Consider the following 23857-nt stretch of genomic DNA (forward strand, 5'->3'; position numbering starts at 1 on the left):
CAATGGAGGAATTTGCTCTGTAAAACAGGAGCTGGTGTGTGGCCCTGTCCCAGCTGGAGTCAGTGGTTGGAGCCATATTTGGGATGAGATTAAAACGGTCCTGGGAGGTGGGAATGGGAGGGATTTCCCTCCTAAACAGGACAACCCGTTGCAATTGTCTGACTGCAAAAAGGGTTTTTTCCCTGCCTGCTTGGGAAGGCTCCATGCCCAGAGGGGAGTGGAAACCTTGGAGCCACAAAAGAACATATTCCTTTATTTTCAGCAATTCTCTCTCCTTCCCCCCATACCCGGCTGTTATTGGCACCTCTAGCAAGGGGTTCATTTCTTTCATTAACAGCAGCTAACCTGCGTAATTAGCAGTCAGCCTGCCACTGATTTGACTTTAAGTCATCAAATGATCAGTGGAAATGATGGGGATCCACAGCCCAGGGTCACATTCCAGGTGCTTCTTTGCTCTTATCCCAACTTTCCACGGAGATGCTCCAGGGCTGGAGCCCCTCTGCTCTGGAGCCAGGCTGGGAGAGCTGGGGGGGTTCCCCTGGAGAAGAGAAGGCTCCAGGGAGACCTGAGAGCCCCTTCCAGGACCTAAAGGGGCTCCAGGAGAGCTGGAGAGGGACTGGGGACAAGGGATGGAGGGACAGGACACAGGGAATGGCTTCCCACTGCCAGAGGGCTGGGAGAGAGGGGATATTGGGAAGGAATTGCTGGCTGGGAGGGTGGGGAGGCCCTGGCACAGGTTGGGCAGAGAAGCTGTGGCTGCCCCTGGATCCCTGGAAGTGTCCAAGGCCAGGTTGGACGGGGCTTGGAGCAACCTGGGCTGGTGGAAGGTGTCCCTGCCCATGGCAGGGGTGGGAGTGGATGGACTTTAAGGTCCCTTCCAGCCCAACCCATTCCATGATTCCAGGATTAGCTCTCTCCCTTGACTCCTCGGATCAGGAGCTGGTGATCCAGGTGTTCAGAGCTGAGCTCCAGCCAGATGTGCACTTTTCTGCTCACATTGTTTTCCCTTTGAATCCACTGAAAATCCCCTCAGGAAAACAACCACTTTCTCCCAGGCTTTTCCAGCCCCCGGACTGTGGCAAACCTCGCATATGGATTAAGTTTTCCAGGTGTAACTCTTACATAAATGAAACTATTCTCAGTTCTTCTGTTTCATTCCAGATGGGTTATTTTCCTCCATCTTTACCAACATGAATTAACATCTCCTTGCTCAGCAGTGGCACATTTTGCCAAATTTGGAGCTGTGCCCTTGTCTGCCCATTTTCAGGATATGCCTATTAGGGGAGGAAAAAAATCAGGTGTAACACGAGCCAGCAACCATTTAATTTGTGCTGCAAACACATCTGCTGCTCCCTGGAAACAATCTGCTGCCTCCCTGAGATATTTTAAATCCGTTCTTTCTGCAGCTTCCCCTGGTGTTTCATTCCTTTGTTGCACCCAAGGACGTCTTCCTTGCGTTTCCTTATTTAAGTGGGAGCAGACTTGAGTCATTCCTTATTTTTATGTTTCCTGTGAGTCCCATCGATTATTCAGCGAGTGGGGACAATAAATAGGGATTGATTTATAGTGGCCTGGCTTTAAATGGAACAGGAGGGAATAGAGAGGGTTGCTGGGATCCATATAGATGAGGTCCTTGCTTGGAGACAGAGCAGGGGGTGTGTGCAAGTTGGTGCAAGATGAGGAGAATATATATAGATATATATAGATAAATATATAAATATTTATAGATATAATATAGACATATAGATAAATACATAAATAAATATTTATATATAAAATATAAATAAATATAGATATATATAAATATATATAGATAAATATATAAAATAAAAGAGCTTTGGGATCAGGGAATGTGAGTTTAGGAAAGAAAGGGAAGACACCTGGAAGGGAAAGGGGGCTGATGCCCAGTGCCAAACACCCCAAAATCTCCCCATCTCAACATCTGTTAGGATGGAAAACCAGATTTTATTTTGCTGGAGTTTGTTTAATTACAGAAATTTCAGTGTGAAGGTGAGTGGGATTGAATGGGAAAAGGTTTGTTGCTTTTTCTAGCCAGGAATTTCAGGGCTGAAGCGAAAGGTGGGAATGGAAATTCCTGGGAGGATTGGGAAGTGGAACAGAAACAGGGTGTTTTCCCAGGGGTGTTTTCCCTGAGAGCTGGTGGTTCTGGGCTGGTTTGGAACTGGAACCTTTGGGTCCTTTTGGGGTGAATAAAGAAGGACACACAAAGCAAGGGGACAGCCCTGGGATGTTGCCACTCCATGGGAGCCCAGGTTTGGTGCTGAGGGGGTTCAGTTCACATAAATTAAATCAGTGACAGTGTAATTGCCATTGGGAAAACTAAAATATTAACTAAGAGCTGACCTTTAGATGCTTTTTTCCCCTGAACAGTCCAGTGGAACTCTGGGATCAATCCCCTTGCTTGCAGAGCGGCTGATAAATTACCTCTGTTTGGGGGGAAAAGTATGAAAACCCTGGAATCCTTTGAGACCTGGATAAAACCTCCCCAAACCCTTCCTGAATGTCCTGCTCAGAAGATGCCCTGGGAGCTGCAGATTCCACTCCTGTTCAGCACCTCCAGCAGCTCTGCTAGAGGACAGCACCTGGATTTCACCTGGATTTGATCTCCCTTCGCTCCTCCACCACCCCAGAAGTCCTTGTGATTTAATTTCTCTCTCTGAGTTATGCTTGAGTGTTTTATTGGAGTATTTCCACTCGCTGGAGTTTATCATTTCATGCTTCCCCAGAGCCTGAGCAGGTGCCACCTAAATTCCCTGGCACCAGGCAAGAAGGTGGGGCTCCTGGGGAGTTTTTGCTGGTGGAGCATCAGTCACTCCTGGCCATTGTCAGCAGGATAAAGTGCTTCCAGGAGCACTTGGATTTAGCCTGGAGCAAGAGTTGGCAGCTCTATTTCAGTCAATTATCCAGAATTACATCATCTCCTACAATTACACAGTGATACATAAACCTGGTTTGTCAGAGATGTAACCAGCAAATATTTGAAATGTGGGCATGAGGAGGGATCCCAAATAAGTGTTTTGGGTAGTAATGGACAGTTTTACTGGGGTTTGTACTGAATTTCTCTAAAAATTGCCATCACCTTGTTCTTTAAGGTATGATTTCCTGACAGAATATTCTGCTACCCTTGGAGCTTCACTTGTGTGACAGTTTCAAAGTGAGATCCCATAAATAATGGGAAGTAGAAGATGAAGGAAATGCAGGATGGATTTCAGAGATAAATCTGGGAGTGTTGTCCAAACTGTTCCAGATGAGGGCTGGGAGTTGCTGCTGCTTTGCCAGCCCTGGTTGGACCACAGCTCTTGTCCAAAATGAGATTTAACTGGGCTACAGGGAATTTTTGACTTGCTTTTGGTTCACTTGGAAGTGTCCAAGGCCAGGTTGGATGGGCCTTGGAGCAACCTGGGCTAGGGGAAGGTGTCCCTACCCATGGCAGGGAGATGGAACAAGATGAGCTTTAAGGTTGCTCCCAACCCAAACCATTCCATGATTGTGGGATGATTTAATTTTATATAATGATTTAATTGGATATAATCCTCAGTGAGGCTGACAACCCTCCCATCCCACTGCACCCCAATCCCAGCACGTGGACATGGATAACTGGGAGCTGGTGCCGGCTGGAGGTGGCTCTGGGATGAGTCCAAAGGGGATTTTGCTCAGCTCTTCTCTCCCCATTCCAGGTGTGGTGAAGGTGGATTATGGAGATGTGTCCATCAGGAAGGCCCTGAGGGAAAGCCTCAAGTGCAAACCCTTCTCCTGGTACCTGGAGAACATCTACCCCGACTCCCAGATCCCGCGGCGCTACTACTCCCTGGGAGAGGTACGGGATGGGCACGGGGGTACGGGAAACTGGGAATGCAGGGAACCAGGGATACAGGGAACCAGGAGTGCAGGGAACCAGGGATGCAGGGAGCCAGGAGTGCAGGAAAACAGGGATACAGCGAGCCAAGAGTGCAGGAAACAAGGAATGCAGGGAGCCAGGAGTGCAGGAAACAAGGAATGCAGGGAACAAGTGAGTGCATGAAACAAGGAATGCAGGGAATCAGGAGTGCAGGAAACAAGGAATGCAGGGAATCAGGAGTGCAGGAAACAAGGAATGCAGGGAGCCAGGAGAGCAGGAAACCAGGGATGCAGGGACCTAGGAGTGCAGGAAACCTGGAATGCAGTGAACCAGGAGTGCAGGAAACATGGAATGCAGTGAACCAGGAGTGCAGGAAACAAGGGATGCAGGGAATCAGGAGTGCAGGAAACCAGGGATGCAGGGACCTAGGAGTGCAAGAAACCTGGAATGCAGTGAACCAGGAGTGCAGGAAACAAGGGATGCAGGGAACAGGTGAGTGCAGGAAACAAGGAATGAAGGGAGCCAGAGATGCAGGGAACCAGGAGTGCAGGAAACAAGGGATGCAGGGAACCAGGGATGCAGGAAACAAGGAATGCAGGGAACCAGAAGTGCAGGAAACCAGGGATGTAGGGAGCCAGGAGTGCAGGAAACGAAGAATGCAGGGAACCAGGGATGCAGGGAACCAGGAGTGCAGGACACCAGGGATGCAGGGAACAGGTGAGTGCAGGAAACAAGGAATGCAGGGAACCAGGGATGCAGGGAACCAGGAGTGGAGGACACCAGGGATGCAGGGAACCAGGAGTGCAGGGAACAAGGGTTGCAGGGAACCAGGAGTGCAGGAAACAGGGAATGCAGGGAATCAGGAGTGCAGGAAACCAGGGATGCAGGGACCTAGGAGTGCAAGAAACCTGGAATGCAGTGAACCAGGAGTGCAGGAAACCTGGAATGCAGTGAACCAGGAGTGCAGGAAACAAGGGATGCAGGGAGCCAGGAGAGCAGGAAACAAGGAATGCAGGGAACCAGGAGTGCAGGAAACAAGGAATGCAGGGAGCCAGGATTGCAGGAAACAAGGAATGCAGGGAGCCAGGAGAGCAGGAAACCAGGGATGCAGGGAACCAGGAGTGCAGGAAACAAGGAATGCAGGGAGCCAGGATTGCAGGAAATCAGGGATGCAGGGAGCCAGGAGAGCAGGAAACCAGGGATGCAGGGAACCAGGAGTGCAGGAAACAAGGAATGCAAGGAACCAGGAGAGCAGGAAACAAGGAATGAAGGGAACCAGGAGTGCAGGAAACAAGGAATGCAGGGAAACAGAAGTGCAGGAAACCAGTGAGTACAACAAACCAGTAAGTGCAGGAAACCAGTAAGCAAAGGAAACCATTAAATAAGGGAAACCAGTAGTACAGGAAACCACTGAGTAAAGGAAACCAGTAAATGCAGCAAACCAGTAGCACAGAAACCAGTAAGTGCAATAAACCAGTAAATGCAGCAAATGAGGAAGTGCAGGAAACCAGTAAGTCCAACAAACCAGTAAGTCCAACAAACCAGTAAGTCCAGAAGACCAGTTTGACCACCCAGTGAGTGCCCTGAGCAAACAGAGCCATCCCCGAGGAGTGAGGAGGCTTTGGAGAAGGGCTGAAGTGCTGCTGGTCACTCCTGGATATTTATCTTGATTATTCTGGGCTGGGGGTACTTTCTCCAAGCCTCTTTTAAGGGGGAGTTGCTAAATTGCACCGTTAAAAATTCATCTGTAAGCTGAGTGTACATTCCAAATGCTCACCGTCCAGATTTATCTTTGAAATGGGGCAGTGGATGGGAAAAGTGAGGTTTGGGACTAATATTTTGACATAATGAATATGCAGCAGTTGAAGGGGGCTTTCCATCATCCCTTATCGCTCAAAAACAGGCTAAAAAAAAAAAATGCTTTTTTTGGGCTTTTTTAAAAAAAGAAACGTGTTTGTTCACTGAGTGTTTTCCAGCCAGGCTGCCTGGAGCTGAGGATCACAGACATTCCTAATAATGCCATGGTTTTGTGCCACCAGGAGCTGAAATCTCTTTAAAATTCAACTGTTAAAAATACTCTATTGAGTTGTACCTACGCTGACTTTTCAAAGCTCTTGAATGGGTTGATTTAAGGATAGAATAACAGTCAAATGAAAAAAAAATGGCTTTTTTTTTTTTTTTTAACGCCCAGGAAAGTAATTTCCCATTGAAACTTGCCATTGTAGCGAGAAATAAAAGGCACTGTTGGGTTCCCAGTTAAATTATGGCAAAATAAAGTGAAGAGTGGGTTTACAGCAAGGAAAGAACTCGTCTAACAAGTGTCAAATAACGTGGGTTTGTGCCACATTGTCAGGCTGCAAAACAGAGCTATGAGAAAGTCAGAAAACAGTTATTAAAACACCTGATTTTTGCCAAGGTGGCCTCAGTTTCTATGGCAACAGCAGTTCAGGGGCTGGGAATTCAAATTCCTGCTTGGCTGTTCCAGCTGCTGCCGGTGGAGGAGGAAAGGGGATTTTGAGCCCCAAAGCAGCAGAAATGGGCAATTTTTAAGCCATCAGAAGTGCATTTTTCAGTCATTTTTTTTTTCCTTTTCAGTGGAGATTTAGGCAGGATTTGAACCATCCCACCTGGCAGGGCAGCAGGGGGGTGACCAGGCTCCTCCTCAGCTCAAATCCAAGGAAAAATGATGCTCCAAACTCACTCTGGAGTACAGGGCAATCTCAATATAAGGAGGATTGAATGAGATTTCCCTCAAATGCTTTTCACACTTACACTTAATATATAGTTTAGAATCTCATTATACTCCTTGTAATTATTGTATTTATTGTCACCTTCTTTTGGGAGGGTGATATATTTACAATTTTCAACAAATAAATACATTAAAATAAATCAATACCTATATTTGAATGCACAGAAAATGTACTTTCTGCTGATAGAAACACGATTTTTTTTCTGCAGAAAGGTGGCATTTACAGACATTCCTTTCAAGGAATATTTCACCTCTTTCCTTCCTCCAGATCAGGAACGTTGAAACCAACCAGTGTTTGGACAACATGGGCCGCAAGGAAAACGAGAAAGTGGGATTTTTCAACTGCCATGGAATGGGAGGAAATCAGGTAAAGCAGGGAAAAAAAGAGGAAAGGTGTGGTTTTTGTGAAATAATTGGTTCAGAGTGCTGTGAGAGCTGAAATGTCACCCAGGTAGGGCTGGGGGCTTGTCCTGGGGAACCTCACTGGTCCTTGGTTCATGATAAAAAATATTAGTGAAAAATAGCTGTATAATTTTTATATTAAAACATACTATTTTATAGAAAACATTGTTTTCTATAAAATACTATATTTTATGGACACATTTTTAAATTTAAAAATATCTATTTGAATTCTATTTTATATGCAAATAATATAAAAGAATCAATGAACAAAATATTTTGCATTTGAGTCAGAAGAATTTTAGGAGGACTCAGCCATTTCTTTGAACCTTTTATTTTGTCTTATTCTATTTTATTTTGTTATATTGGCCATTTCATGTAATTCCAACTCTTGAGTTCTCTCTCTGATGTCTGGAGTGTTTCTGTGGGTTGCAGTGGATCTCTCCCAGTTTCCCTCCTTGGTGCTGAGCACCAGGCCAAGGGAATTCCTGGCACTGGTGGTTGGAGGTTGAGGCAACAGCAGAACAGGTTTTATAGGAATTTTACAAAATGTGAAGGTTGTGCAGCCCTGGCAGGGGCTGGAACCCCCATCCCTGGAGGAATGTTTTACCTGTCACACTGGGATGTGTGAAATGCATTCTTTAATTAGCTATAAAATGCATTCTGTCCTCACCTTCTATTTTTAGGTGACATTAATATCATCGTCTCTGTAATTAGTATCGGTGGGAGTTTTACACCAGCTTAATTAGCATTCGCTTTTCTTCTTAACGTGGTGACTTTCCCAAACCCAGCTTCCTTCATGGTCAGTTATCCGTGGAACCAGAGAATCCCAGAATGGTCGGGTCGGAAGGGCCCTTAAAGCTCATCCCATCCCAACCCTGACACCTCCCACTATCCCGGGTTTCTCCAAGCCCCATCCAGCCTGGCCTTGGACACTGCAGGGTTCCAGGAGCAGCCCCCCAGGAGCAGCCTGGAGTTCTGTGACCCTCCACCCGTGTGTTCCAGGTGTTTTCCTACACTGCCGACAAGGAGATCCGCACGGACGACCTGTGCCTGGACGTGTCGCGGCTCAACGGGCCCGTCCTCATGCTCAAGTGCCACCACATGAGGGGCAACCAGCTCTGGGAGTACGACGCCGAGGTACCGGGGGGTCGGGGACAGCCCCTGAGGGATGGGGGTGTCCTTGGCAGAATCCCGGGATTGTTTAGGCTGGAAAAGCCCTCCAAGGTCGCAGAGTCCCCCCTGTGCCCGATGCCCCCGTGTCACTGAGTGCCACGGCCAGGCCTTCCTGGGGCACAACTTGCTCAATCCATTTATGACAGAAGCTGTGACTGCCCCGTCCCTGGAAGTGTCCAAGGCCAGGCTGGGGGGACCCTCCTCTTCCTCACCCACCTTTGGACCTGCCAGGAGGGGGGAGCCGGGGGGGGTCGGGCTCTGCTCCCAGGGAACAAGGGACAGGAGGAGAGGGAACGGCCTCAGGCTGTGCCAGGGGAGGCTCAGGTTGGACATCAGGAGGAATTTCTCCCTTAGGGGGGTCAGGTAGTCCCCTGCCCAGGGAGGTTTGGAGTCCAAGGGAAGATTATTAGTAGATGATCTTCTTCCATATAGGAAGGAATTACAGAACTATTTAGGTTGGAAAAGACCTCCAAGCTCATCCAGTCCCCCCTGTGCCCAATGCCCCCCTTGTCACTGAGTGCCACGGCCAGGCCTTCCTGGGACACCTCCAGGGTGGGCACTCCAAACCTCCCTGGGCAGCCCCTGCCAAGGCCTCACCACCCTTTCCAGGGAGAAATTCCTCCTCCTGTCCAACCTGAGCCTCCCCTGGCACAGCCTGAGGCGGTTCCCTCTCCTCCTGGGGCACAACCGTGTCCCCTGACCTGGCACAGGGTCTTGGGGGTGTCTCCTGCCACAGCACAGCCTTGGCAGGGCAGCCAGCAACCAGCTTTTAAGCTGCTTTTTAATTTTCCATATAATAATTCCGTAAATTTTCTTTCTCAGAGGGGTAAAAAAGCCAGTTATTGCTTAAAAAGGCTCGTTTCTGGCAGCTGGTGTTGTGCTTTCTTACCAAATCAAAGAAGTATTTTGCAGGTTTTAAATAAATGAAAAGCATATATTCATATTCATAATATTTATTATGTTTTATTACACAAGATCTTTTTTTAGTTAAATTTCATTAAACAAGATCTATTTTCTTAGTTGTATTGTATTAAACAAGTTCCTTTTTTTTAGTTATATTTCGTTAAACAAGATCTATATTTTTAGTTATATTTCATTAAACAAGATCTATTTTTTTAGTTATATTTCATTAAACAAGATCTATTTTTTTAGTTATATTTCATCAAACGAGATCTATTTTTTTAGTTGTGTTTTATTAAACAAGTTCATTTTTTTAGTCATATTTCATTAAACAAGATTTATTTTTTTAGTTATATTTCATTAAACGAGATCTATTTTTTTAATTGTATTTTAATAAACAAGTTCCTTTTTTTAGTTATATTTCGTTAAACAAGATCTATTTCTTTTAGTTATATTTCATCAAACAAGATCTATTTTTTTAGTTGTATTGTATTAAACAAGTTCCTTTTTTTAGTTATATTTCATTAAACAAAATCTATTTTTTTAGTTACATTTTATTAAACAAGATCTATTTTTTAGTTATATTTTATTGAACAAGATCTATTTTTCTTTTTTAGTTAAAGTCTTTTCAGCTTATTTCTGTTGACTCTTTAAGATAATGAGATAAGAAAGGTGGTGGGCTATGGTGAGGTTGAAAAATTGATACAAAATATGTGTAAATTTATCAGGATTTTATGTCCAAATAATCCTTCTTTTTAAATTAGACAGGAGACAGCAGATTAAAATCAAAATTTCTTCATGGAAAGGGTTATCTGGCCCTGGCACAGAAGCCCCTGCAATAATTGATTTTTAGCCAGTTTTTAATTGGTTTAATAGACATTAAGGGCCTGCCCAGAGGCTGAGGACGTGGAATTGAGGTCGCAGATTCCAGACCCATCCCTACCTTAAAATTCCAGGTTTTCACACACTGAAGTTGGGAGATTCCAAGTTCAGCTCAGTTGATACCTCGAGGGATAAACTGAAAAAAAAATGTTGATTTAAAAAATACATTATCCTGGCATCTCTCCATGGCTGCAAAGGTAGAACCATACTGATGGATTTGAGATATACAGTCTTTTAAAAAGTATTTCCAGCATTTCCCAGCAATGGCTCTTTCACCTTTTTCTGCCTGGAAAACTGGAATTTTGCCAACCAAATAGCCCTTTTAATGCAGGAAACAGGCTGGTTTTTCTCTTAAATTGAGTGTTTCAGCCTCACAGTGGAGAGTTCCTCAGGAGCTGTGTAAAACCCAGCTCAGCCATGAGATGGAGCTCACAAAACAGAAATACTCCGGGTTTTTACAGAAGGATCTCCCAGGGTTTGCTGCTTGTTCTGCTGTGGAACAGCCCATTGATTTCTGTACCTCTGTATTTATTAACCAAATATTTTCGTTGTCAGTTTTACTCTCAATATTCAGACTTCAGCTTCCCTTCTTCCCTTTCATTTCAGTATGGCTGTTTATTGGTGTATTTTTAGGCTCCAAACATACCTAATATTCAGGATTTTTTCCGGAGAAAACAACCAGCTTGTGATATTTTAATATTTTTTCCCAAATAGTTACAAGGCATTGCCTGAATCCCTCGTATCCATTAACTTGGTTTTTTTAGTGAAATTAATTATTACCTTTGTTTGCCTATTCAGGACTTGGCTGGAGGGGATTTTGGGTGGTTATTCTGTGGTTTCAGACCATTTCCCTCCTCCTGCTGAAGGTATTCAGGAGTAAAATGGACAACAGGGCTGGGAATGTGAATAACCATTAAAATGGATTTCTCAGTACCGATTTTCAGGCAATTTGTATTGATTTCTTGCTGTTGTTAAATGTTTGATAACGTTCTAGTTTAGTTTAATGTGTGATATTTAAATGTATAACACATTCCAGGCCAGCTTGGAGCAGCCTGAGCCAGTGGAAGGTGCCCCTGCTCAGGGCAGGGGGTGGAACTTCATGAGCTTTGAGGTCCCTTCCCACCCAAACAATTGTGTCATTCCAGGATTCCATGACATGATTCCTGCCCTTTCCCAAGCTGCCCGTCCCTCCCAAGGGCAGCTCCATCCCTCACCTCTGGCAGTGGGATGTGCCAAGCAGGATTCATCCAAAGGCTCCCTGTCAGCATTTTTACATCATATTTATAATGGAGGAATGTGTTTGCTTTGGAATGGGGTGGGAAATGAGGAGGGGGATCAGCAGAAAAGATCTGGGAATTCTGTTCAGGCTAGAGCCAGAGTTGCCCCATCGGTGCCCGACCTTGCTCATCTTGGGAATTTGGGGTTTTGGTTGTTTTACCCCATTATGGGACCTTGGTCTGGGTGCAGATATTCCTGCAGGAGCAGCTGGTGTTTGGCTCCAGATGAATCCATGGGGCTGAGGTGGAAGCACGTGGAGCATGTCCTGGTCTGTGCTGCCATTCCTGGTGATTCCCAAGTTGTGTCTCCCTGTGACATCCAGGGACACCTCAGGATTGGGACACAGCACACACCAATGAACCCAGGGAAAAATAATGCTGTGAATGTGTCACAGCTGATGGGAAACACCAGGATTTGTTCCTGATGGATTCCTCAGGATTTATTCCTGATGGATTCCTCAGGATTTATTGCAAGGCTGCCAGAGCTCCAGGAGGGTTTGGACAACGCTCTCAGGGACAGGGTGGGATTGTTGGGGTGTCTGTGCACGGCCTGGAATTGGACTGGATGATCCTTGTGGGTCCCTTCCAACTCAGATATTCCATGATTTGATCCTGCATGAGCACCCCTGTTTGTCCCCAAACACTGTGTCTGTGCCAGGCTGTGGAATTTCCATTCCTGGAGAGTCGAGGGGCCTCACACAAAATGTTTGTTGACTTGCTGACTCCAATTTCCTTTTGTTTCCCCTTCCATCAGTACTTTGGGAAATGGGAATATAGCTTTGAGGTAAGTTTGGTACCAACTCCAACCCCTGTGCCAAATCCCAAACCCTGGAATAGTGTCTCCCTCCTCCTCCAGCAGTGCCTGTAGAAGTGACACCTCTTAGTGCCTTCCCATAGATGCTCCAGCGTGCCAGACCTTCTTGACCAGCTGCTCTGGAGCCAGGCTGGGAGACCTGGGGGAGAGGAGAAGATTCCAGGGAGACCTGAGAGCCTAAAGAGGCTCCAGGAGAGCTGGAGAGGGACTGGGGACAAGGTGTGGAGGGACGGGACACAGGGAATGGCTTCCCACTGCCAGAGGGCAGGGAGAGATGGGATATTGGGAAGGAATTGCTGGCTGGGAGGGTGGGGAGGCCCTGGCACAGGTTGGGCAGAGAAACTGTGGCTGCCCCTGGATCCCTGGGAGTGTCCAAGGGCTGGTTGGACGGGGCTTGGAGCAACCTGGGCTGGTGGAAGGTGTCCCTGTCCATGGCAGGGGGTGGCACTGGATGGGATTTAAGGTCCCTTCCCACCCAAAGCATTCCATGTAGCAAAGTCTCCTCAGATTACCAAGATGATGCTTGGCCTTGTTTTTACCCCTGAACAATCCACTGACTTTAGGGATTTAATATAATACAAACATGCAACACAGAGATTCCCAAGGAATTTATTTATGTGCCTCTGTTTTCCCTGAAAAGAATCCCAGACAGAAGGCACAGGGAGCAGTGATACATAATGGAACAAACCCAACAGTGATGTTCACTCGAAGTGGCATTATAAGGACACTTGTCCTTGATATTTTTAGTGGCCTCTTTATACTCACACCACTTTTTCCCTTAACAAGCCAAAAACATGGAGAGGGAACGGGCAGAAGGAGCATCTCCAGCTGCCCTGGCAGCACCAGCCCTCGGGAACCTGCAGTGATGGGCAGAATTTAGGGGAGTAGAAGCTCCCCTCCATCCCAACCCACTCGGTGGTGTTGGCACCAGGAAGGAAAAGCTGGAATTGTAGTTGAGGAAAAAAATCCTTATCTCATATGTGAATGTTTAATTCACTATATTTTTAATTTGATGACTCTCAAATGGCCTCCAGAGGAGGTCACAGAAATGCTCCCAGGGCTGGAGCCCCTCTGCTCTGGAGCCAGGCTGGGAGAGCTGGGGGGATTCATCTGGAGAAGAGAAGGCTCCAGGGAGAGCTGAGAGCCCCTTCCACAGTCTAAAGGGGCTCCAGGAGAGCTGGAGAGGGACTGGGGACAAGAGATGGAGGGACAGGACACAGGGAATGGTGGTTGGTGCAGGGTATTAGTGCAGGAGGAAGTTCATCTCTCCCCAGATCCTGCTGGGCACTGGGAATTGGGGATTGGGGTGAGGCAACAACGGGGGAGGCGGATCCAGAGGCAGCCTTGGCTTCAGACCATGGGATGTGAAGTGGAGGAGTCTTGTGTGAAGCTGAAGGCTGGTTCATGCATATCCCTGTGGATCCCCCTGTGTGTGCCTGCAGCATTCCCAGCCCGTTATCCAGCAGTCGTTTGTTTGTTCCCCTGTTTGTCCCTTTGCTGTTCCCGCTGCCCGCTGAGGGTGGCACCGACCCCCTCCCTGCCTTTGGCCCTGCTTGTCCTTGGGTTCTGTTGACTGTTGCCCGTGTGTGTGCCCTGCAGACCCACACCTTCCTGCACGTGATCACCCAGTCGTGCCTGACCCTGAGCAGGATCGAGGACGGCTCCCACGGCCCCACGGTGGAGGCCTGCAACGGGAGCCCCCTGCAGACCTGGATCCTCAGGAACTACTCCCGCCTGGAAGTCTTTAGGAAGGTTTACTACAGCCCCACCGACTATTTCCTGTAGCTCCCAGGGGGAGGTTGGTACAGCAGCAAATACAGGACTCAGTGCTTGGTGCTCTTCCCAAAAAACTGCATCTCTGTCTTGTTTTAGTGCTACACAAACCAAGACAGCAGATTGTTCCAGAATAGCATAGAATAGATGTTTAATGCTGGTTCTGCTCAGCCCTTATTAGTTCTTAGTAGTTACCATTAGTTATTAGTAGTTTTAGTCTTAGTTATTATTAGTTATAAATAATTTTAGATGAATTCAAGTGCCTGGGTCTCCTGTTACTATCTGCAGGAGCTGAAGATTCGGCCCCTCTTCCAAGACAGAAAAATAAGGCCAGTTGCATCATAGTTTTCAAAAACATTCGTTTTTCACGTAATTCATAGATTTTTAATAGAATTTTCATAGCACTTTTGTAGAATTTTGTAGAACTTTGATGGCATTTTCATAGAATTTTTCACAGAAGTTTTCGTAGAATTTTTTGTAGATCTTTTCATAGAATTTTTCACAGAAGTTTTCGTAGAATTTTTTGTAGGCTTTTCCATAGAATTTCGTGGAATTTTTTTAAGATTTGTTATAGAATTTTTTTGTAGCAGTTTCGTAGAATTTGTATAGACTTTTTCATAGAATTTTCACAGAATTTCATAGAATTTTTCATAGAATTTTCATATGAGTTTGAAATTTCCTGATTTCGACAGTGAAATTCCTGATTTCCAGTAACTGAATCCTAGAGATGTTGGTGACAGAGAATTTCAAGCCATCAATAGATAACCTGGGTCAGGTTGGGCTGTTTTGGTGTTAATTCACCTTTTCTCCCCTGTCTGGGAGGCTCCAGGATTTTCCTGCTCATCCTTGTTCCCCTGTTTGTTCCTTTGCTGTGTTTGATTATCCAGTGGATGATCTCAGACAAGGTTTCAGTCCTGGAATTGCCTGTTCCCGTGGTTGTTGGTGTTGGGGCAGGGTCACAATCCTTGTGCACCTGCTGGAGCCAGTCCAGAGGAGGCCATGGAGATGCTCCCAGGGCTGGAGCCCCTCTGCTCTGGAGCCAGGCTGGGAGAGCTGGGGGGGTTGCCCTGGAGAAGAGAAGGATCCAAGGAGAGCTGAGAGCCCCTTGCAGGGCCTAAAGGGGCTCCAGGAGAGCTGGAGAGGGACTGGGGACAAGGGATGGAGGGACAGGACACAGGGAATGGCTTCCCACTGCCAGAGGGCAGAGAGAGATGGGATATTGGGAAGGAATTGCTGGCTGGGAGGGTGGGGAGGCCCTGGCCCAGGTTGGGCAGAGAAGCTGTGGCTGCCCCTGGATCCCTGGAAGTGTCCAAGTCCGGGTTGGACGGGGCTTGGAACAACCTGGGCTGGTGGAAGGTGTCCCTGCCCATGGCAGGGGGTGGCACTGGATGGGCTTTAAGGTGCCTTCCAAGCCAAACCAGCCCTCCAGCACCATCCAGCTCATTCCCAACCCCCAGCTGGGACGCTGCTGTGCTCCCAGGGGTGTTCCAGGGTGTGGCCTCCCCAGCTGTGTCCAGATGTGCAGCTGCTGACCTGCCATGTGTGGAAGAGCATTTCCTTTGCACCTGACAGAGCTTTCCGTGGTTTTTAGGAACTGCAAGACCTTTTCTGAAATATTAAACTGGGAAATGCAGCATTTCTTAGCAAAAGGCTCCAGGAAGGTGTTAATTGCTGGGATTCTCTGTGTGAAACCCCTGGATCAATCCAAGGAGTGATGGAGGGAACACCCTGAGCTGAGCTGGGACTGGACCTGTCTTTTTTCATTTAAATACGCAACTTGATGTTTAACTTCCCTGCATCTCTCCAGGAATTTGTTCTTCCAATGCTTACAAACAGATGATTTATTCCTTCAGAATAAGTTCTGTCTCCTTCTAATGTCCCCATCCCTCAGAAATACAACCTGGTGGGAGCAGAAGGGGGTGGGTGTCCCAAAGGAGGAGAAATGTGTTAAAACACAAGAGTTTTCATGGAATGTATTTCCCCCAGCAGTAACTTCTGCACTGGCAGAGCTCTGCTCTGAAATGTTTCCGTGTCGCTGGAGACTCAACTCCTTCATCCGAAGTGCTGTTGCTTTGGAATAGTATTTTCTGGCACTTCTTTTGCCCTTCCCTGTCCCGTTTTCCCTGGCTGGTGCAGCACAGGGGGCAGGGTGTCCTGGCTCTCTGTGAGGAGGTGAGTGGCAGCAGTGTGCTGGAGCTGTCCTGGAGCTCCCCAAGGATCCCGCGGCCGGTGCAGCGACTCAAATGGGGCTGAAATAAACCCCCCGATGCCTTTACGATTCCCAGCAGTAATTCCCTGTGTCTCCTCCCTTGCAGAAGCTCACCCTGAGGCACGTGAACAGCAACCAGTGCCTGGCAGAGCCGTCGGAGGAGGACAGGCTGGTGCCCACCATGCGGGAGTGCGGGGCCGGCCGCTCCCAGCAGTGGCTGCTGCGCAACATGACCCTGGGGCCCTGAGCTGGGCATGGCATCTCCTCCTCCTCCTCCTCCTCCTCCTGCCCTCCTCCTGCAGAGCCCAGCCCTCTCCCAACCCCAGCAGAGCCTCGGCGCTGCAGGTCTCTCTCTTTGGCTGCTCCGAGAAGCTCCTCCAAGCCTGCGAAGGATAAAGCACGTGCTGGGGCCGCACAAACGTGCTCAGAGATGGTTCCAGAGACACCAGCCTGCAGCAGAGAGGTGTTGCTGTGTGTCACACACCCCCACAGGGAGGTGGCCCAGTGTAAAAGGCCTTGTGACACCAGTTGGCACTGGGAGCCACCCTGGCCGGTGTGTCCCGAGCTGGGGGTGATGGTGCTGGGCTCCCCTGGCGAGGCCTGGAGGATGTTTGCTGATCTCTCATGGCCACTGGGATCTGACAGCACCAAACTGAGCAGAAAAAGGCACCAGGCAGAGCCAAAGCCTCGTGGTTTGTGCTGGGAAAAAATGGGATCTGGTGTTTGGAAGACTGGGCCAAGGCTGCACTTAAAAAAGGAGGTGACAACAGAAGACACGGGAATGTGGAGAGGAAGGAGGGACACGTGTGGTCCTTCAGACCAGCACTGAGGGAACTGTCCTCTCCATGGGAATGGAACTGTCCTTTCCATGGGACTGGAGCTGTCCTCTCCATGGGAATGGAGCTGTCCTCTCCATGGGAATGGAACTGTCCTCTCCATAGGAATGGAACGGGCTGGGGCTGGACCAGGGGCTGCAGGGAGCAGATGGAGGGACCAAAACTGCCCCTCTGGGCCCAGCAGAGCCTGGAGAGCCCCCAGCCCTGGCTGCCCTCCCCCAGTAGTGTACCCCTGTCCAGGCAGAGCTTCAGCCCTGGATCCCCTGCACGGAGCTGGATCCGCTCCCAGTTCTGCTTCCAGAGCCGTGCCAGAGGCTGATTTCTGTGTCCTGGTGATTCTGTGGCTCAGCCCCTTTGTTGGTGTGGTCATTCCTGATGGTCCCTGGTGGGGTGTGGGGACAGGTCCTGCCCATACAGGTGACATTTCCCATCTATACCAGGGACATTTCCTTTGGTGACCACCCAAAATCCATCTGTTGCACTCCAGGCTGGGTTTTTGGCAATAGTCTGGCTTCTTATTGCTCAGAGGGCTCAAGAGACTGAAATCCCAGGGCAGCCTGATCCCAGCACGGGGAAGGGGTGAAATGTTTCCCAGGATTTCACTCCCAGTTCCTCCAAAGGTCTGTAAATGCACTGGGTCATTAAAAAGGACAGTATTTTCTGTATAATGCTCTGGTTGGTCTGGATTAATTGTGTCAGATATGGATGTAATATAAATTTATAGCTCATATTTTCTTGATAAGCATCATTCAATGGAAAGCAGGAGGGTGTTAATTGGGAAAGTGATGACTGTGCCTGCATGGAACTGGAGTGTCATGGAATAACTGGGATTGAAGGCTCCTCTTCAGCCTCCCTGCTCCAAGTAGGGTCAAACTCATCCAGTCCTTGTCTCCAAATCCCCACAAAAGTAGAGAATGTGGCTTAAAAGCACCGAGAAAGGGGCAGGCTGTTGTTCTGCTCCACAGAAAGAGCATGAAAGCCCCGTGATCCAATTTAAATAGTCATTTCTACACAGAAAAAGACAAATAAATTATTAGTTCATCTTCTTCCCCAGGGCTTTGGGCTTGGGGGAAACCCCAAAAACAAGGAGAAAAGAGTATTTTTCTCCTCAGGATTGCTGTGAAGGTAAATTTTATTATAAAGTGATCAAATTTAAACCAGTATATTGTGGCTAATGGACAACACACTGTAAATGTCCTAAGAGAGATTATTTTGCTTCCTGCCCCCCTGTGCTGTACAGCTCAATATTTATACAGTTTTGTAGAATTAAAACCTGCTGGTTTAGTTTTCTTTGGGTGCACTCATCTTTTTCTAGATTACTTTTATCTGGTAAGGGGGTTATCTGCTAAAACCCCTCAAACTTCCACCCAATAACTGCATTTTTAGGGCTTTATTTCCACGTTGAGGGGTGGAAATGGGGCAGCAGAGCTGTTGGGAGTGAGGGCTGAGAGGGGACAGGACATGGCAAGTCAGCACAGGAGCTTCAGCTGTCCCCAGGTGGAGGTTAAAGCTCAGTTTTCCAGAACATCTTAAAGGATTTATAAACATAAATGAAAATTAATCCTCAGGAGACCAAGAGGGAGAGACCAGTTCGTGTCCTCACTGAAGTGGAAGTGATTTCTGAGAACCTTTAGCCCAAATATTGATATGTAAGTGTGAATTATTTCAGATTTTACTCTTAATTGCTGGACAAAATTAAGCCTTTTTGGTACAAAAAGTGACAGAGGTAAGTGTTGTGAGAGAAAATGATGTGCCCTTTATCTGTGTATAAGAAATGGTAATTATAACAAATTATGTATATAATTATATATACACGTATATGTAATCATATATCTAACAAATTCTAAAGATTTTTAATAACTATTTTTTAGGGTTTAGAGTTTGATAAATGTTATAATTTTATGACTTTATGTATATAGTTTATGTATTTATATGTAGTTTTATAATTCATCCTCCTCCGCTGCTGCAGTGCACTTTGATCAACTCAATCAAAAAAGGACTAATTAATACCTCATTTAATGAGATTCCCTCATCCAGAGGAGTATCCTGGCTCATAAAAATACAGAGAAAACCCCCAAATTGACTCTTTTTTATCAAGATTTCCCTGTTTCAGGTTGTCTTTGCAGGAGCAGGTGTTGGTGTGGTTGTGCTGCAGTGGATCCCAAACATCAGGTCACACCCGACTCCCAACTTTCTGCATTGATTATTGAACTGTTCTGCACAAAGATGCAATTAACTGCTGAGCTGGTTAATTAGGGATGAGAATCATTTATATGGATCATAAAATAATCCATTTATAAGCGATGAATGCAGACACAGAGGTATTTTCCTTTTTTTTGGGATTTCTCAGAAGTGTTTCTGATTAGGACTGATGGTGGAGTTAAATTGCAGAAGGGAAACAACCCACAGCTCATTTCCCTTAAAAACTGGGTTTATGTCTAGTTTTGAGGTCTGTTTAAGGGATTTAGGAAGCCAATCCCTGGTTAAGCTCCATGAGGCATCACCGGAGGTCAGGAAAATCCTGGCACCGGTGCCACGACCACCCACTCCAACTCCCTCTTCAAACTGGGAGGTTTTTGCAAAGGAAAATGGCAGGATCTGCCCTAAAATCCATATCCAGGCAGCCTCCAAGCAGTGGGACTGGATGACACGTGTCTGGGGACTGTCTCTGTTAATTCAGGTCGTAAATAATCAGTTTGATCATTTTATTTCTCATCAGCTCCTCCTGCTTCCTCTCACGTACTGGATCAGATGAAGCCTGGAAAAGCTTCCAGGTGCTGAAATTAGGGAATTGCAGGGAATAAATGGAAACGGGCAAAATACCTCCAGAGGTAACAATTGCCCAGGGGAGTTTAAATGGAAGCAAACACCAACTTCTGTGTCCTGGGTGGGAAACCTCACCTGGAATGTTCAGGAATGAAGTCAGGTACGTCCTGGAGGTTTGGATTTGTGAGCTCAAAAGCACAGGAAGGATGTGGAGCTGCTGGAGAGAATCCAGAGGAGGCCACAGAGATGCTCCCAGGGCTGGAGCCCCCCTACTCTGGAGCCAGGCTGGGAGAGCTGGGGGGGCTCACCTGGAGAAGAGAAGGATCCAGGGAGAGCTGAGAGCCCCTGGCAGGGCCTAAAGGGGCTCCAGGAGAGCGACTGAGGACAAGGACCAAACCAGACTGGTTTGGGTTGGAAGGGACCTTAAAGCCCATCCAGTGCCACCCTCTGCCATGGGCAGGGACACCTTCCACCAGCCCAGGTTGCTCCAACCTGGCCTTGGACATTCCAGGGATCCAGGGGCAGCCACAGCTTCTCTGGGCAACCTGTGCCAAACCAGTCTGGGATTCTGTGCTGATTCTTATTGAACCCATTACTGACCTTATTTCCCCCTGAGGAGGTTGGTTGCTGTGACCTCACAGAGCAGAGCAGGGAACAGGGATCGATCCCACAGCGTCTGTTCCCGGTGCTGACGCAAACCCGGGGGCTGCAGGAGATCAATGGGTGTCAATTTGGGGCACCCAGGGGCTCTTCCATGGGATAACTGTGCCCTGGGCCTGGAGGAGGCTGGGGAGAGCCTTGGCATGTCTCTTCTAAACTGCAAAAGTGCAGGAAAACACCCTGGATGGGGAAAAACATGCTGGGAAAAGTGCTCTTTTGATTAAGGCTATTTTGAGTGATATTTTTACCATATGGGTCGAGACAAATTTTTAGGGTATTTTTCATATTAAAAGTGGGTAAGAGGGGGTACTGGATATGAGACATGAACGTGGGCCATGCTGGGGGCTGGCTGGGAGAGCTGTGGGACACCTCTGGCACTGGGGGACATGGTCAGTGGTGGCCTTGGCAGTGCTGGGGGATGGTTGGACTCGATGGTCTTGGAAGGCTTTTCCAACCCAAATGATTCCATGATTTGAGGATTCTCCAGGGGCTCCAGCAAAGGCTGCCCCAGCTCTGCTGCTGCCCCGGGCTCCTGCATTATCCATTTGCCAGCCAGGAGTGTCTGCCTTCCATGGTTGTGGAATTCCTGCTGGCCTCTGACACAACCATTGCTGCTCCCTGCCAGAGCCAGGGCCAGGGGACAGGAAAATGTCAGAATCCCAGAATCACTGAGGGTGGAAAAGCCCTCCCAGCCCATGGATCCCCCCTGTGATCATTCCCCACCTTGTCCCCCAGCCCAGAGCACTGAGTGCCACGGCCAGGCCTTCCTGGGACACCTCCAGGGCTGGGCACTCCAAACCTCCCTGGGCAGCCCCTGCCAAGGCCTGACCACCCTTTCCATGAGAAATTCCTCCTGATGTCCCACCTGAGCCCAGCCCATCCATGGTCACCCTGAGGTGTCCCAGGGAGCTGCTCAGGATGCAGAAGGTGGTTCCTCAGCCCCGTGTCTGCCTTTGGGGTCCGTTTGCTCCTGAACTAATTTGATGATTCACAGTGGAATTTTCTGTTCTGCATCCCAGGAACATTCAGCATCTCCACATGCATCTGAATTGGAAATCCCCACATGGGTTTCCTGGGTGGCTTTGCATCCAAATCAGCCCTTCCCTTGCTCTGCCGGGCACCATCCCCTCCTCCCACCCCGGGGGAAGGACTCCTGGAGTCAATGGCACAGCTAATTCCTGAGGAGAAGATCCATCAGCTCGTGGTTTGGGTGGGGAAAGACTGTTCTGGGCTCTTCCTTCCTCACCCTGAGGAGAGCTGGGTTGGCTGAGAAGCAGCACGGAGGAACAGGGTCAGGGCCATCAGCAGGACTTAGAGGTGAAGGCACAGTGAATTCCTGGGTGTTCCCACTTTGTCCTGAGGCTCCGGAGCAATGGGATGAGCAGGGGCTTCCCTGGCTCCGGGGCTTCTGGCTGGGGGGACAGAGCTCCCCCAGGGCCTTCTGGGGCAGCGTGTTCCTGTCACCAAGAGCCTTCCCATGGCAAAGGACATTTTCTCATGTCCATCATTTCCCTTTCCACTCCCGTTATTCCCTCACCTCACCGCAGAACATGGACACTGGGAATGTGCTTGTCTCCCCGAAAGCAATTACAGTGTTGATTTTAATGTCACTAATTAGCAGGGAATGGCTCCCCTTGGACTGTTGTTGCTCTGCAACCACAATGAGATGAATAATATGAATTCTTTGCCCAACTCCAGCCTGGAGATGGGAAAGGGTCAAGAGAGGCCTCTGGGAAATCCGGAGGGATGGAGGGAGGAGAAAGACTGGGAAGAAAAAGGAGAGTGGAAGCTGGCGAGGTTGGATGGCCTCTGAGCCAAGAGGGTTCTATAGCTGCTTACCCAGAGTTTGGGATGAATTCCACCTGGAATTTCTTTGAATTGAGTGGGAAAAGTAACAGACATGGTTACTTTCGTGTTGCAGCGAGGAAAGTGAGGTAGGGAATACGAGAGATTGGATGGGAATAGAAAACAGCAAAGTGAGACTCATCTTGGGAAAACTGAATTCATTCTCCAACAAAATTAAAAAATAGCGTGAAGCAGAAATGCAGTGGCAGGAAAAATCCTCAGAAACCAACTCTGAGGAAGGTGAAGGGATAATGGTGAGAAAACGAGGTGTGCTTGGGTTTATTGCACAAGTGAAAGCCGACAATCCCCATTTTCCCTGCGCACCCCTTGGCACATGGTCGAGGGTGGCACGGGTGGGCAGCGGCCCTGGAGCAGCAGGAGGAGGAGCAGGTGAGGGGTGAAGGGCCCTGGGATCAGTGTGACCCTTCGGAGCATCGCCAGGTCCCTTCGGCCCAAACGGCTCCGTGATTCCATGAGTATTTATCGGAATTTTTGGACTGATTTTCCACTGCCCACCAGTCCCAGCCGGGGCTGAGCTTTGTGGCTGTGCTGCGTGGAAGGATCTTGCTGCTGTTTGCTTGTTCTCATCTTGGGCTGCTCTCCAAAATCCTGCTCGTGCCCTTCTCTTTTGAATGATGGATACAAGGACTGGCCCCAGTGTCCCACTGGCACTCGTGTGCCAAGCACAGGGGTGATGACACAGTCCTGGACCTGCTTCTGCTCCGCTTTGGTTTGCAAATATCCACCCTGTGGGACTTTCTGACTGCATCATTTTCATGGACTTCTTAGATAGATGGGATATTGGGAAGGAATTCCTTGCTGGGAGGGTGGGGAGGCCCTGGCTCAGGCTGCCCAGAGAAGCTGTGGCTGCCCCTGGATCCCTGGAAGTGTCCAAGGCCAGGTTGGATGGAGCTTGGAGCAACCTGGGCTGGTGGAAGGTGTCCCTGCCCATGGCAGGGAGTGGGATGGGAATGTGCCAGTCCCTCACCACCCCTAAAGCCACCAATTTTAACCCCTTTGATGCTGGTTCCCGTGACCCCGTGGAATGCCCGTGAGCGGGAAATGAATAATAAAAAAAAAAAAAAAAAAAAAAAAAAAAAAAAAAAAAAAATAAAATTAAAATAAAATAAAATAATAAAATAGCAGGAAGGAGTGGGGGTGCCTGATCTCCTCTCACCCCTGGCACCCTCCCAGCCGGTTCTGCGGGATGGGGAAGGAGGGGCAGTGGTGCGGGGGGTGTGGTGTGTGGGGCATCACGGGGGGCGTTGTGCGGGGTGGGGGATAGCGGGGCGGTTCGAGGGGCAGTGCGCGGGGGGCGGTGCGTTGCGGGTGCGGGCGGTGCGAGGGGCGGTGTGCGGAGCATCGCGAGGGGCGTCACACGGGCGGTGTTGCGCGGGGGGCGGTGTGCGGGGGGCGGTGTGCGGGGCGGATCGAGGGGCAGTGCACGGCGGGCAGTGCAGGGTGGGCAGTGCCCAGGAGGCGGTGCGGGAGGGGCGGTGAGGTGCGGGGGGCGGATCGCGGGGCAGTGCAGGGTGAGCGGTACCCGAGGGGCGGTGCGGGAGGGGCGGTCGCTGCGGGCCCGGGGCGGTGCGGAGGGCAGTGCAGGGTGGGCAGTACCCGAGGGGCGGTGCGGGAGGGGCGGTGCGGGGTGAGCTGTACCCGAGGGGCGGTGCGGGAGGGGCGGTGCGGGGTGAGCTGTACCCGAGGGGCGG

At 48.8% G+C, this 23857-nt stretch overlaps 1 protein-coding gene and 2 long non-coding RNA genes across 3 annotated transcripts in view; 1 reads left to right on the forward strand and 2 right to left on the reverse strand.

The window, feature by feature from the left end:
* Positions 1-9109, reverse strand: part of LOC127481225 (uncharacterized) — a 42659-nt gene extending 33550 nt beyond the window's left edge. The window contains exon 1 of the long non-coding RNA XR_007908159.1: positions 8818-9109. This is a non-coding gene — a long non-coding RNA (uncharacterized LOC127481225). The remainder of the gene's footprint in view (positions 1-8817) is intronic.
* The window catches only part of GALNT13 (polypeptide N-acetylgalactosaminyltransferase 13), a 61543-nt gene extending 45237 nt beyond the window's left edge, over positions 1-16306 (forward strand). Inside the window, 4 exon segments of the mRNA XM_051810176.1 lie at positions 3699-3838; positions 6877-6975; positions 8013-8147; positions 16145-16306. Coding sequence (XP_051666136.1) covers positions 3699-3838; positions 6877-6975; positions 8013-8147; positions 16145-16285 — 515 coding nt within the window. The 3' untranslated portion in view covers positions 16286-16306.
* A 3245-nt stretch (positions 16307-19551) lies between these two features.
* Positions 19552-20226, reverse strand: LOC127481216 (uncharacterized). Its single transcript, XR_007908150.1, has 3 exons — positions 20133-20226; positions 19776-19948; positions 19552-19651 (listed from the first exon to the last, which is right to left on the reverse strand). It is a non-coding gene; the product is annotated as an uncharacterized LOC127481216 (long non-coding RNA).
* Positions 20227-23857: the final 3631 nt, after the last annotated feature.

This window comes from Manacus candei, unplaced genomic scaffold, assembly GCF_025592945.1.
Source record: "Manacus candei isolate 608988 ecotype Guabito, Panama unplaced genomic scaffold, ASM2559294v1 h1tg000077l, whole genome shotgun sequence".
Classification (NCBI taxonomy): Eukaryota; Metazoa; Chordata; class Aves; order Passeriformes; family Pipridae; genus Manacus; species Manacus candei.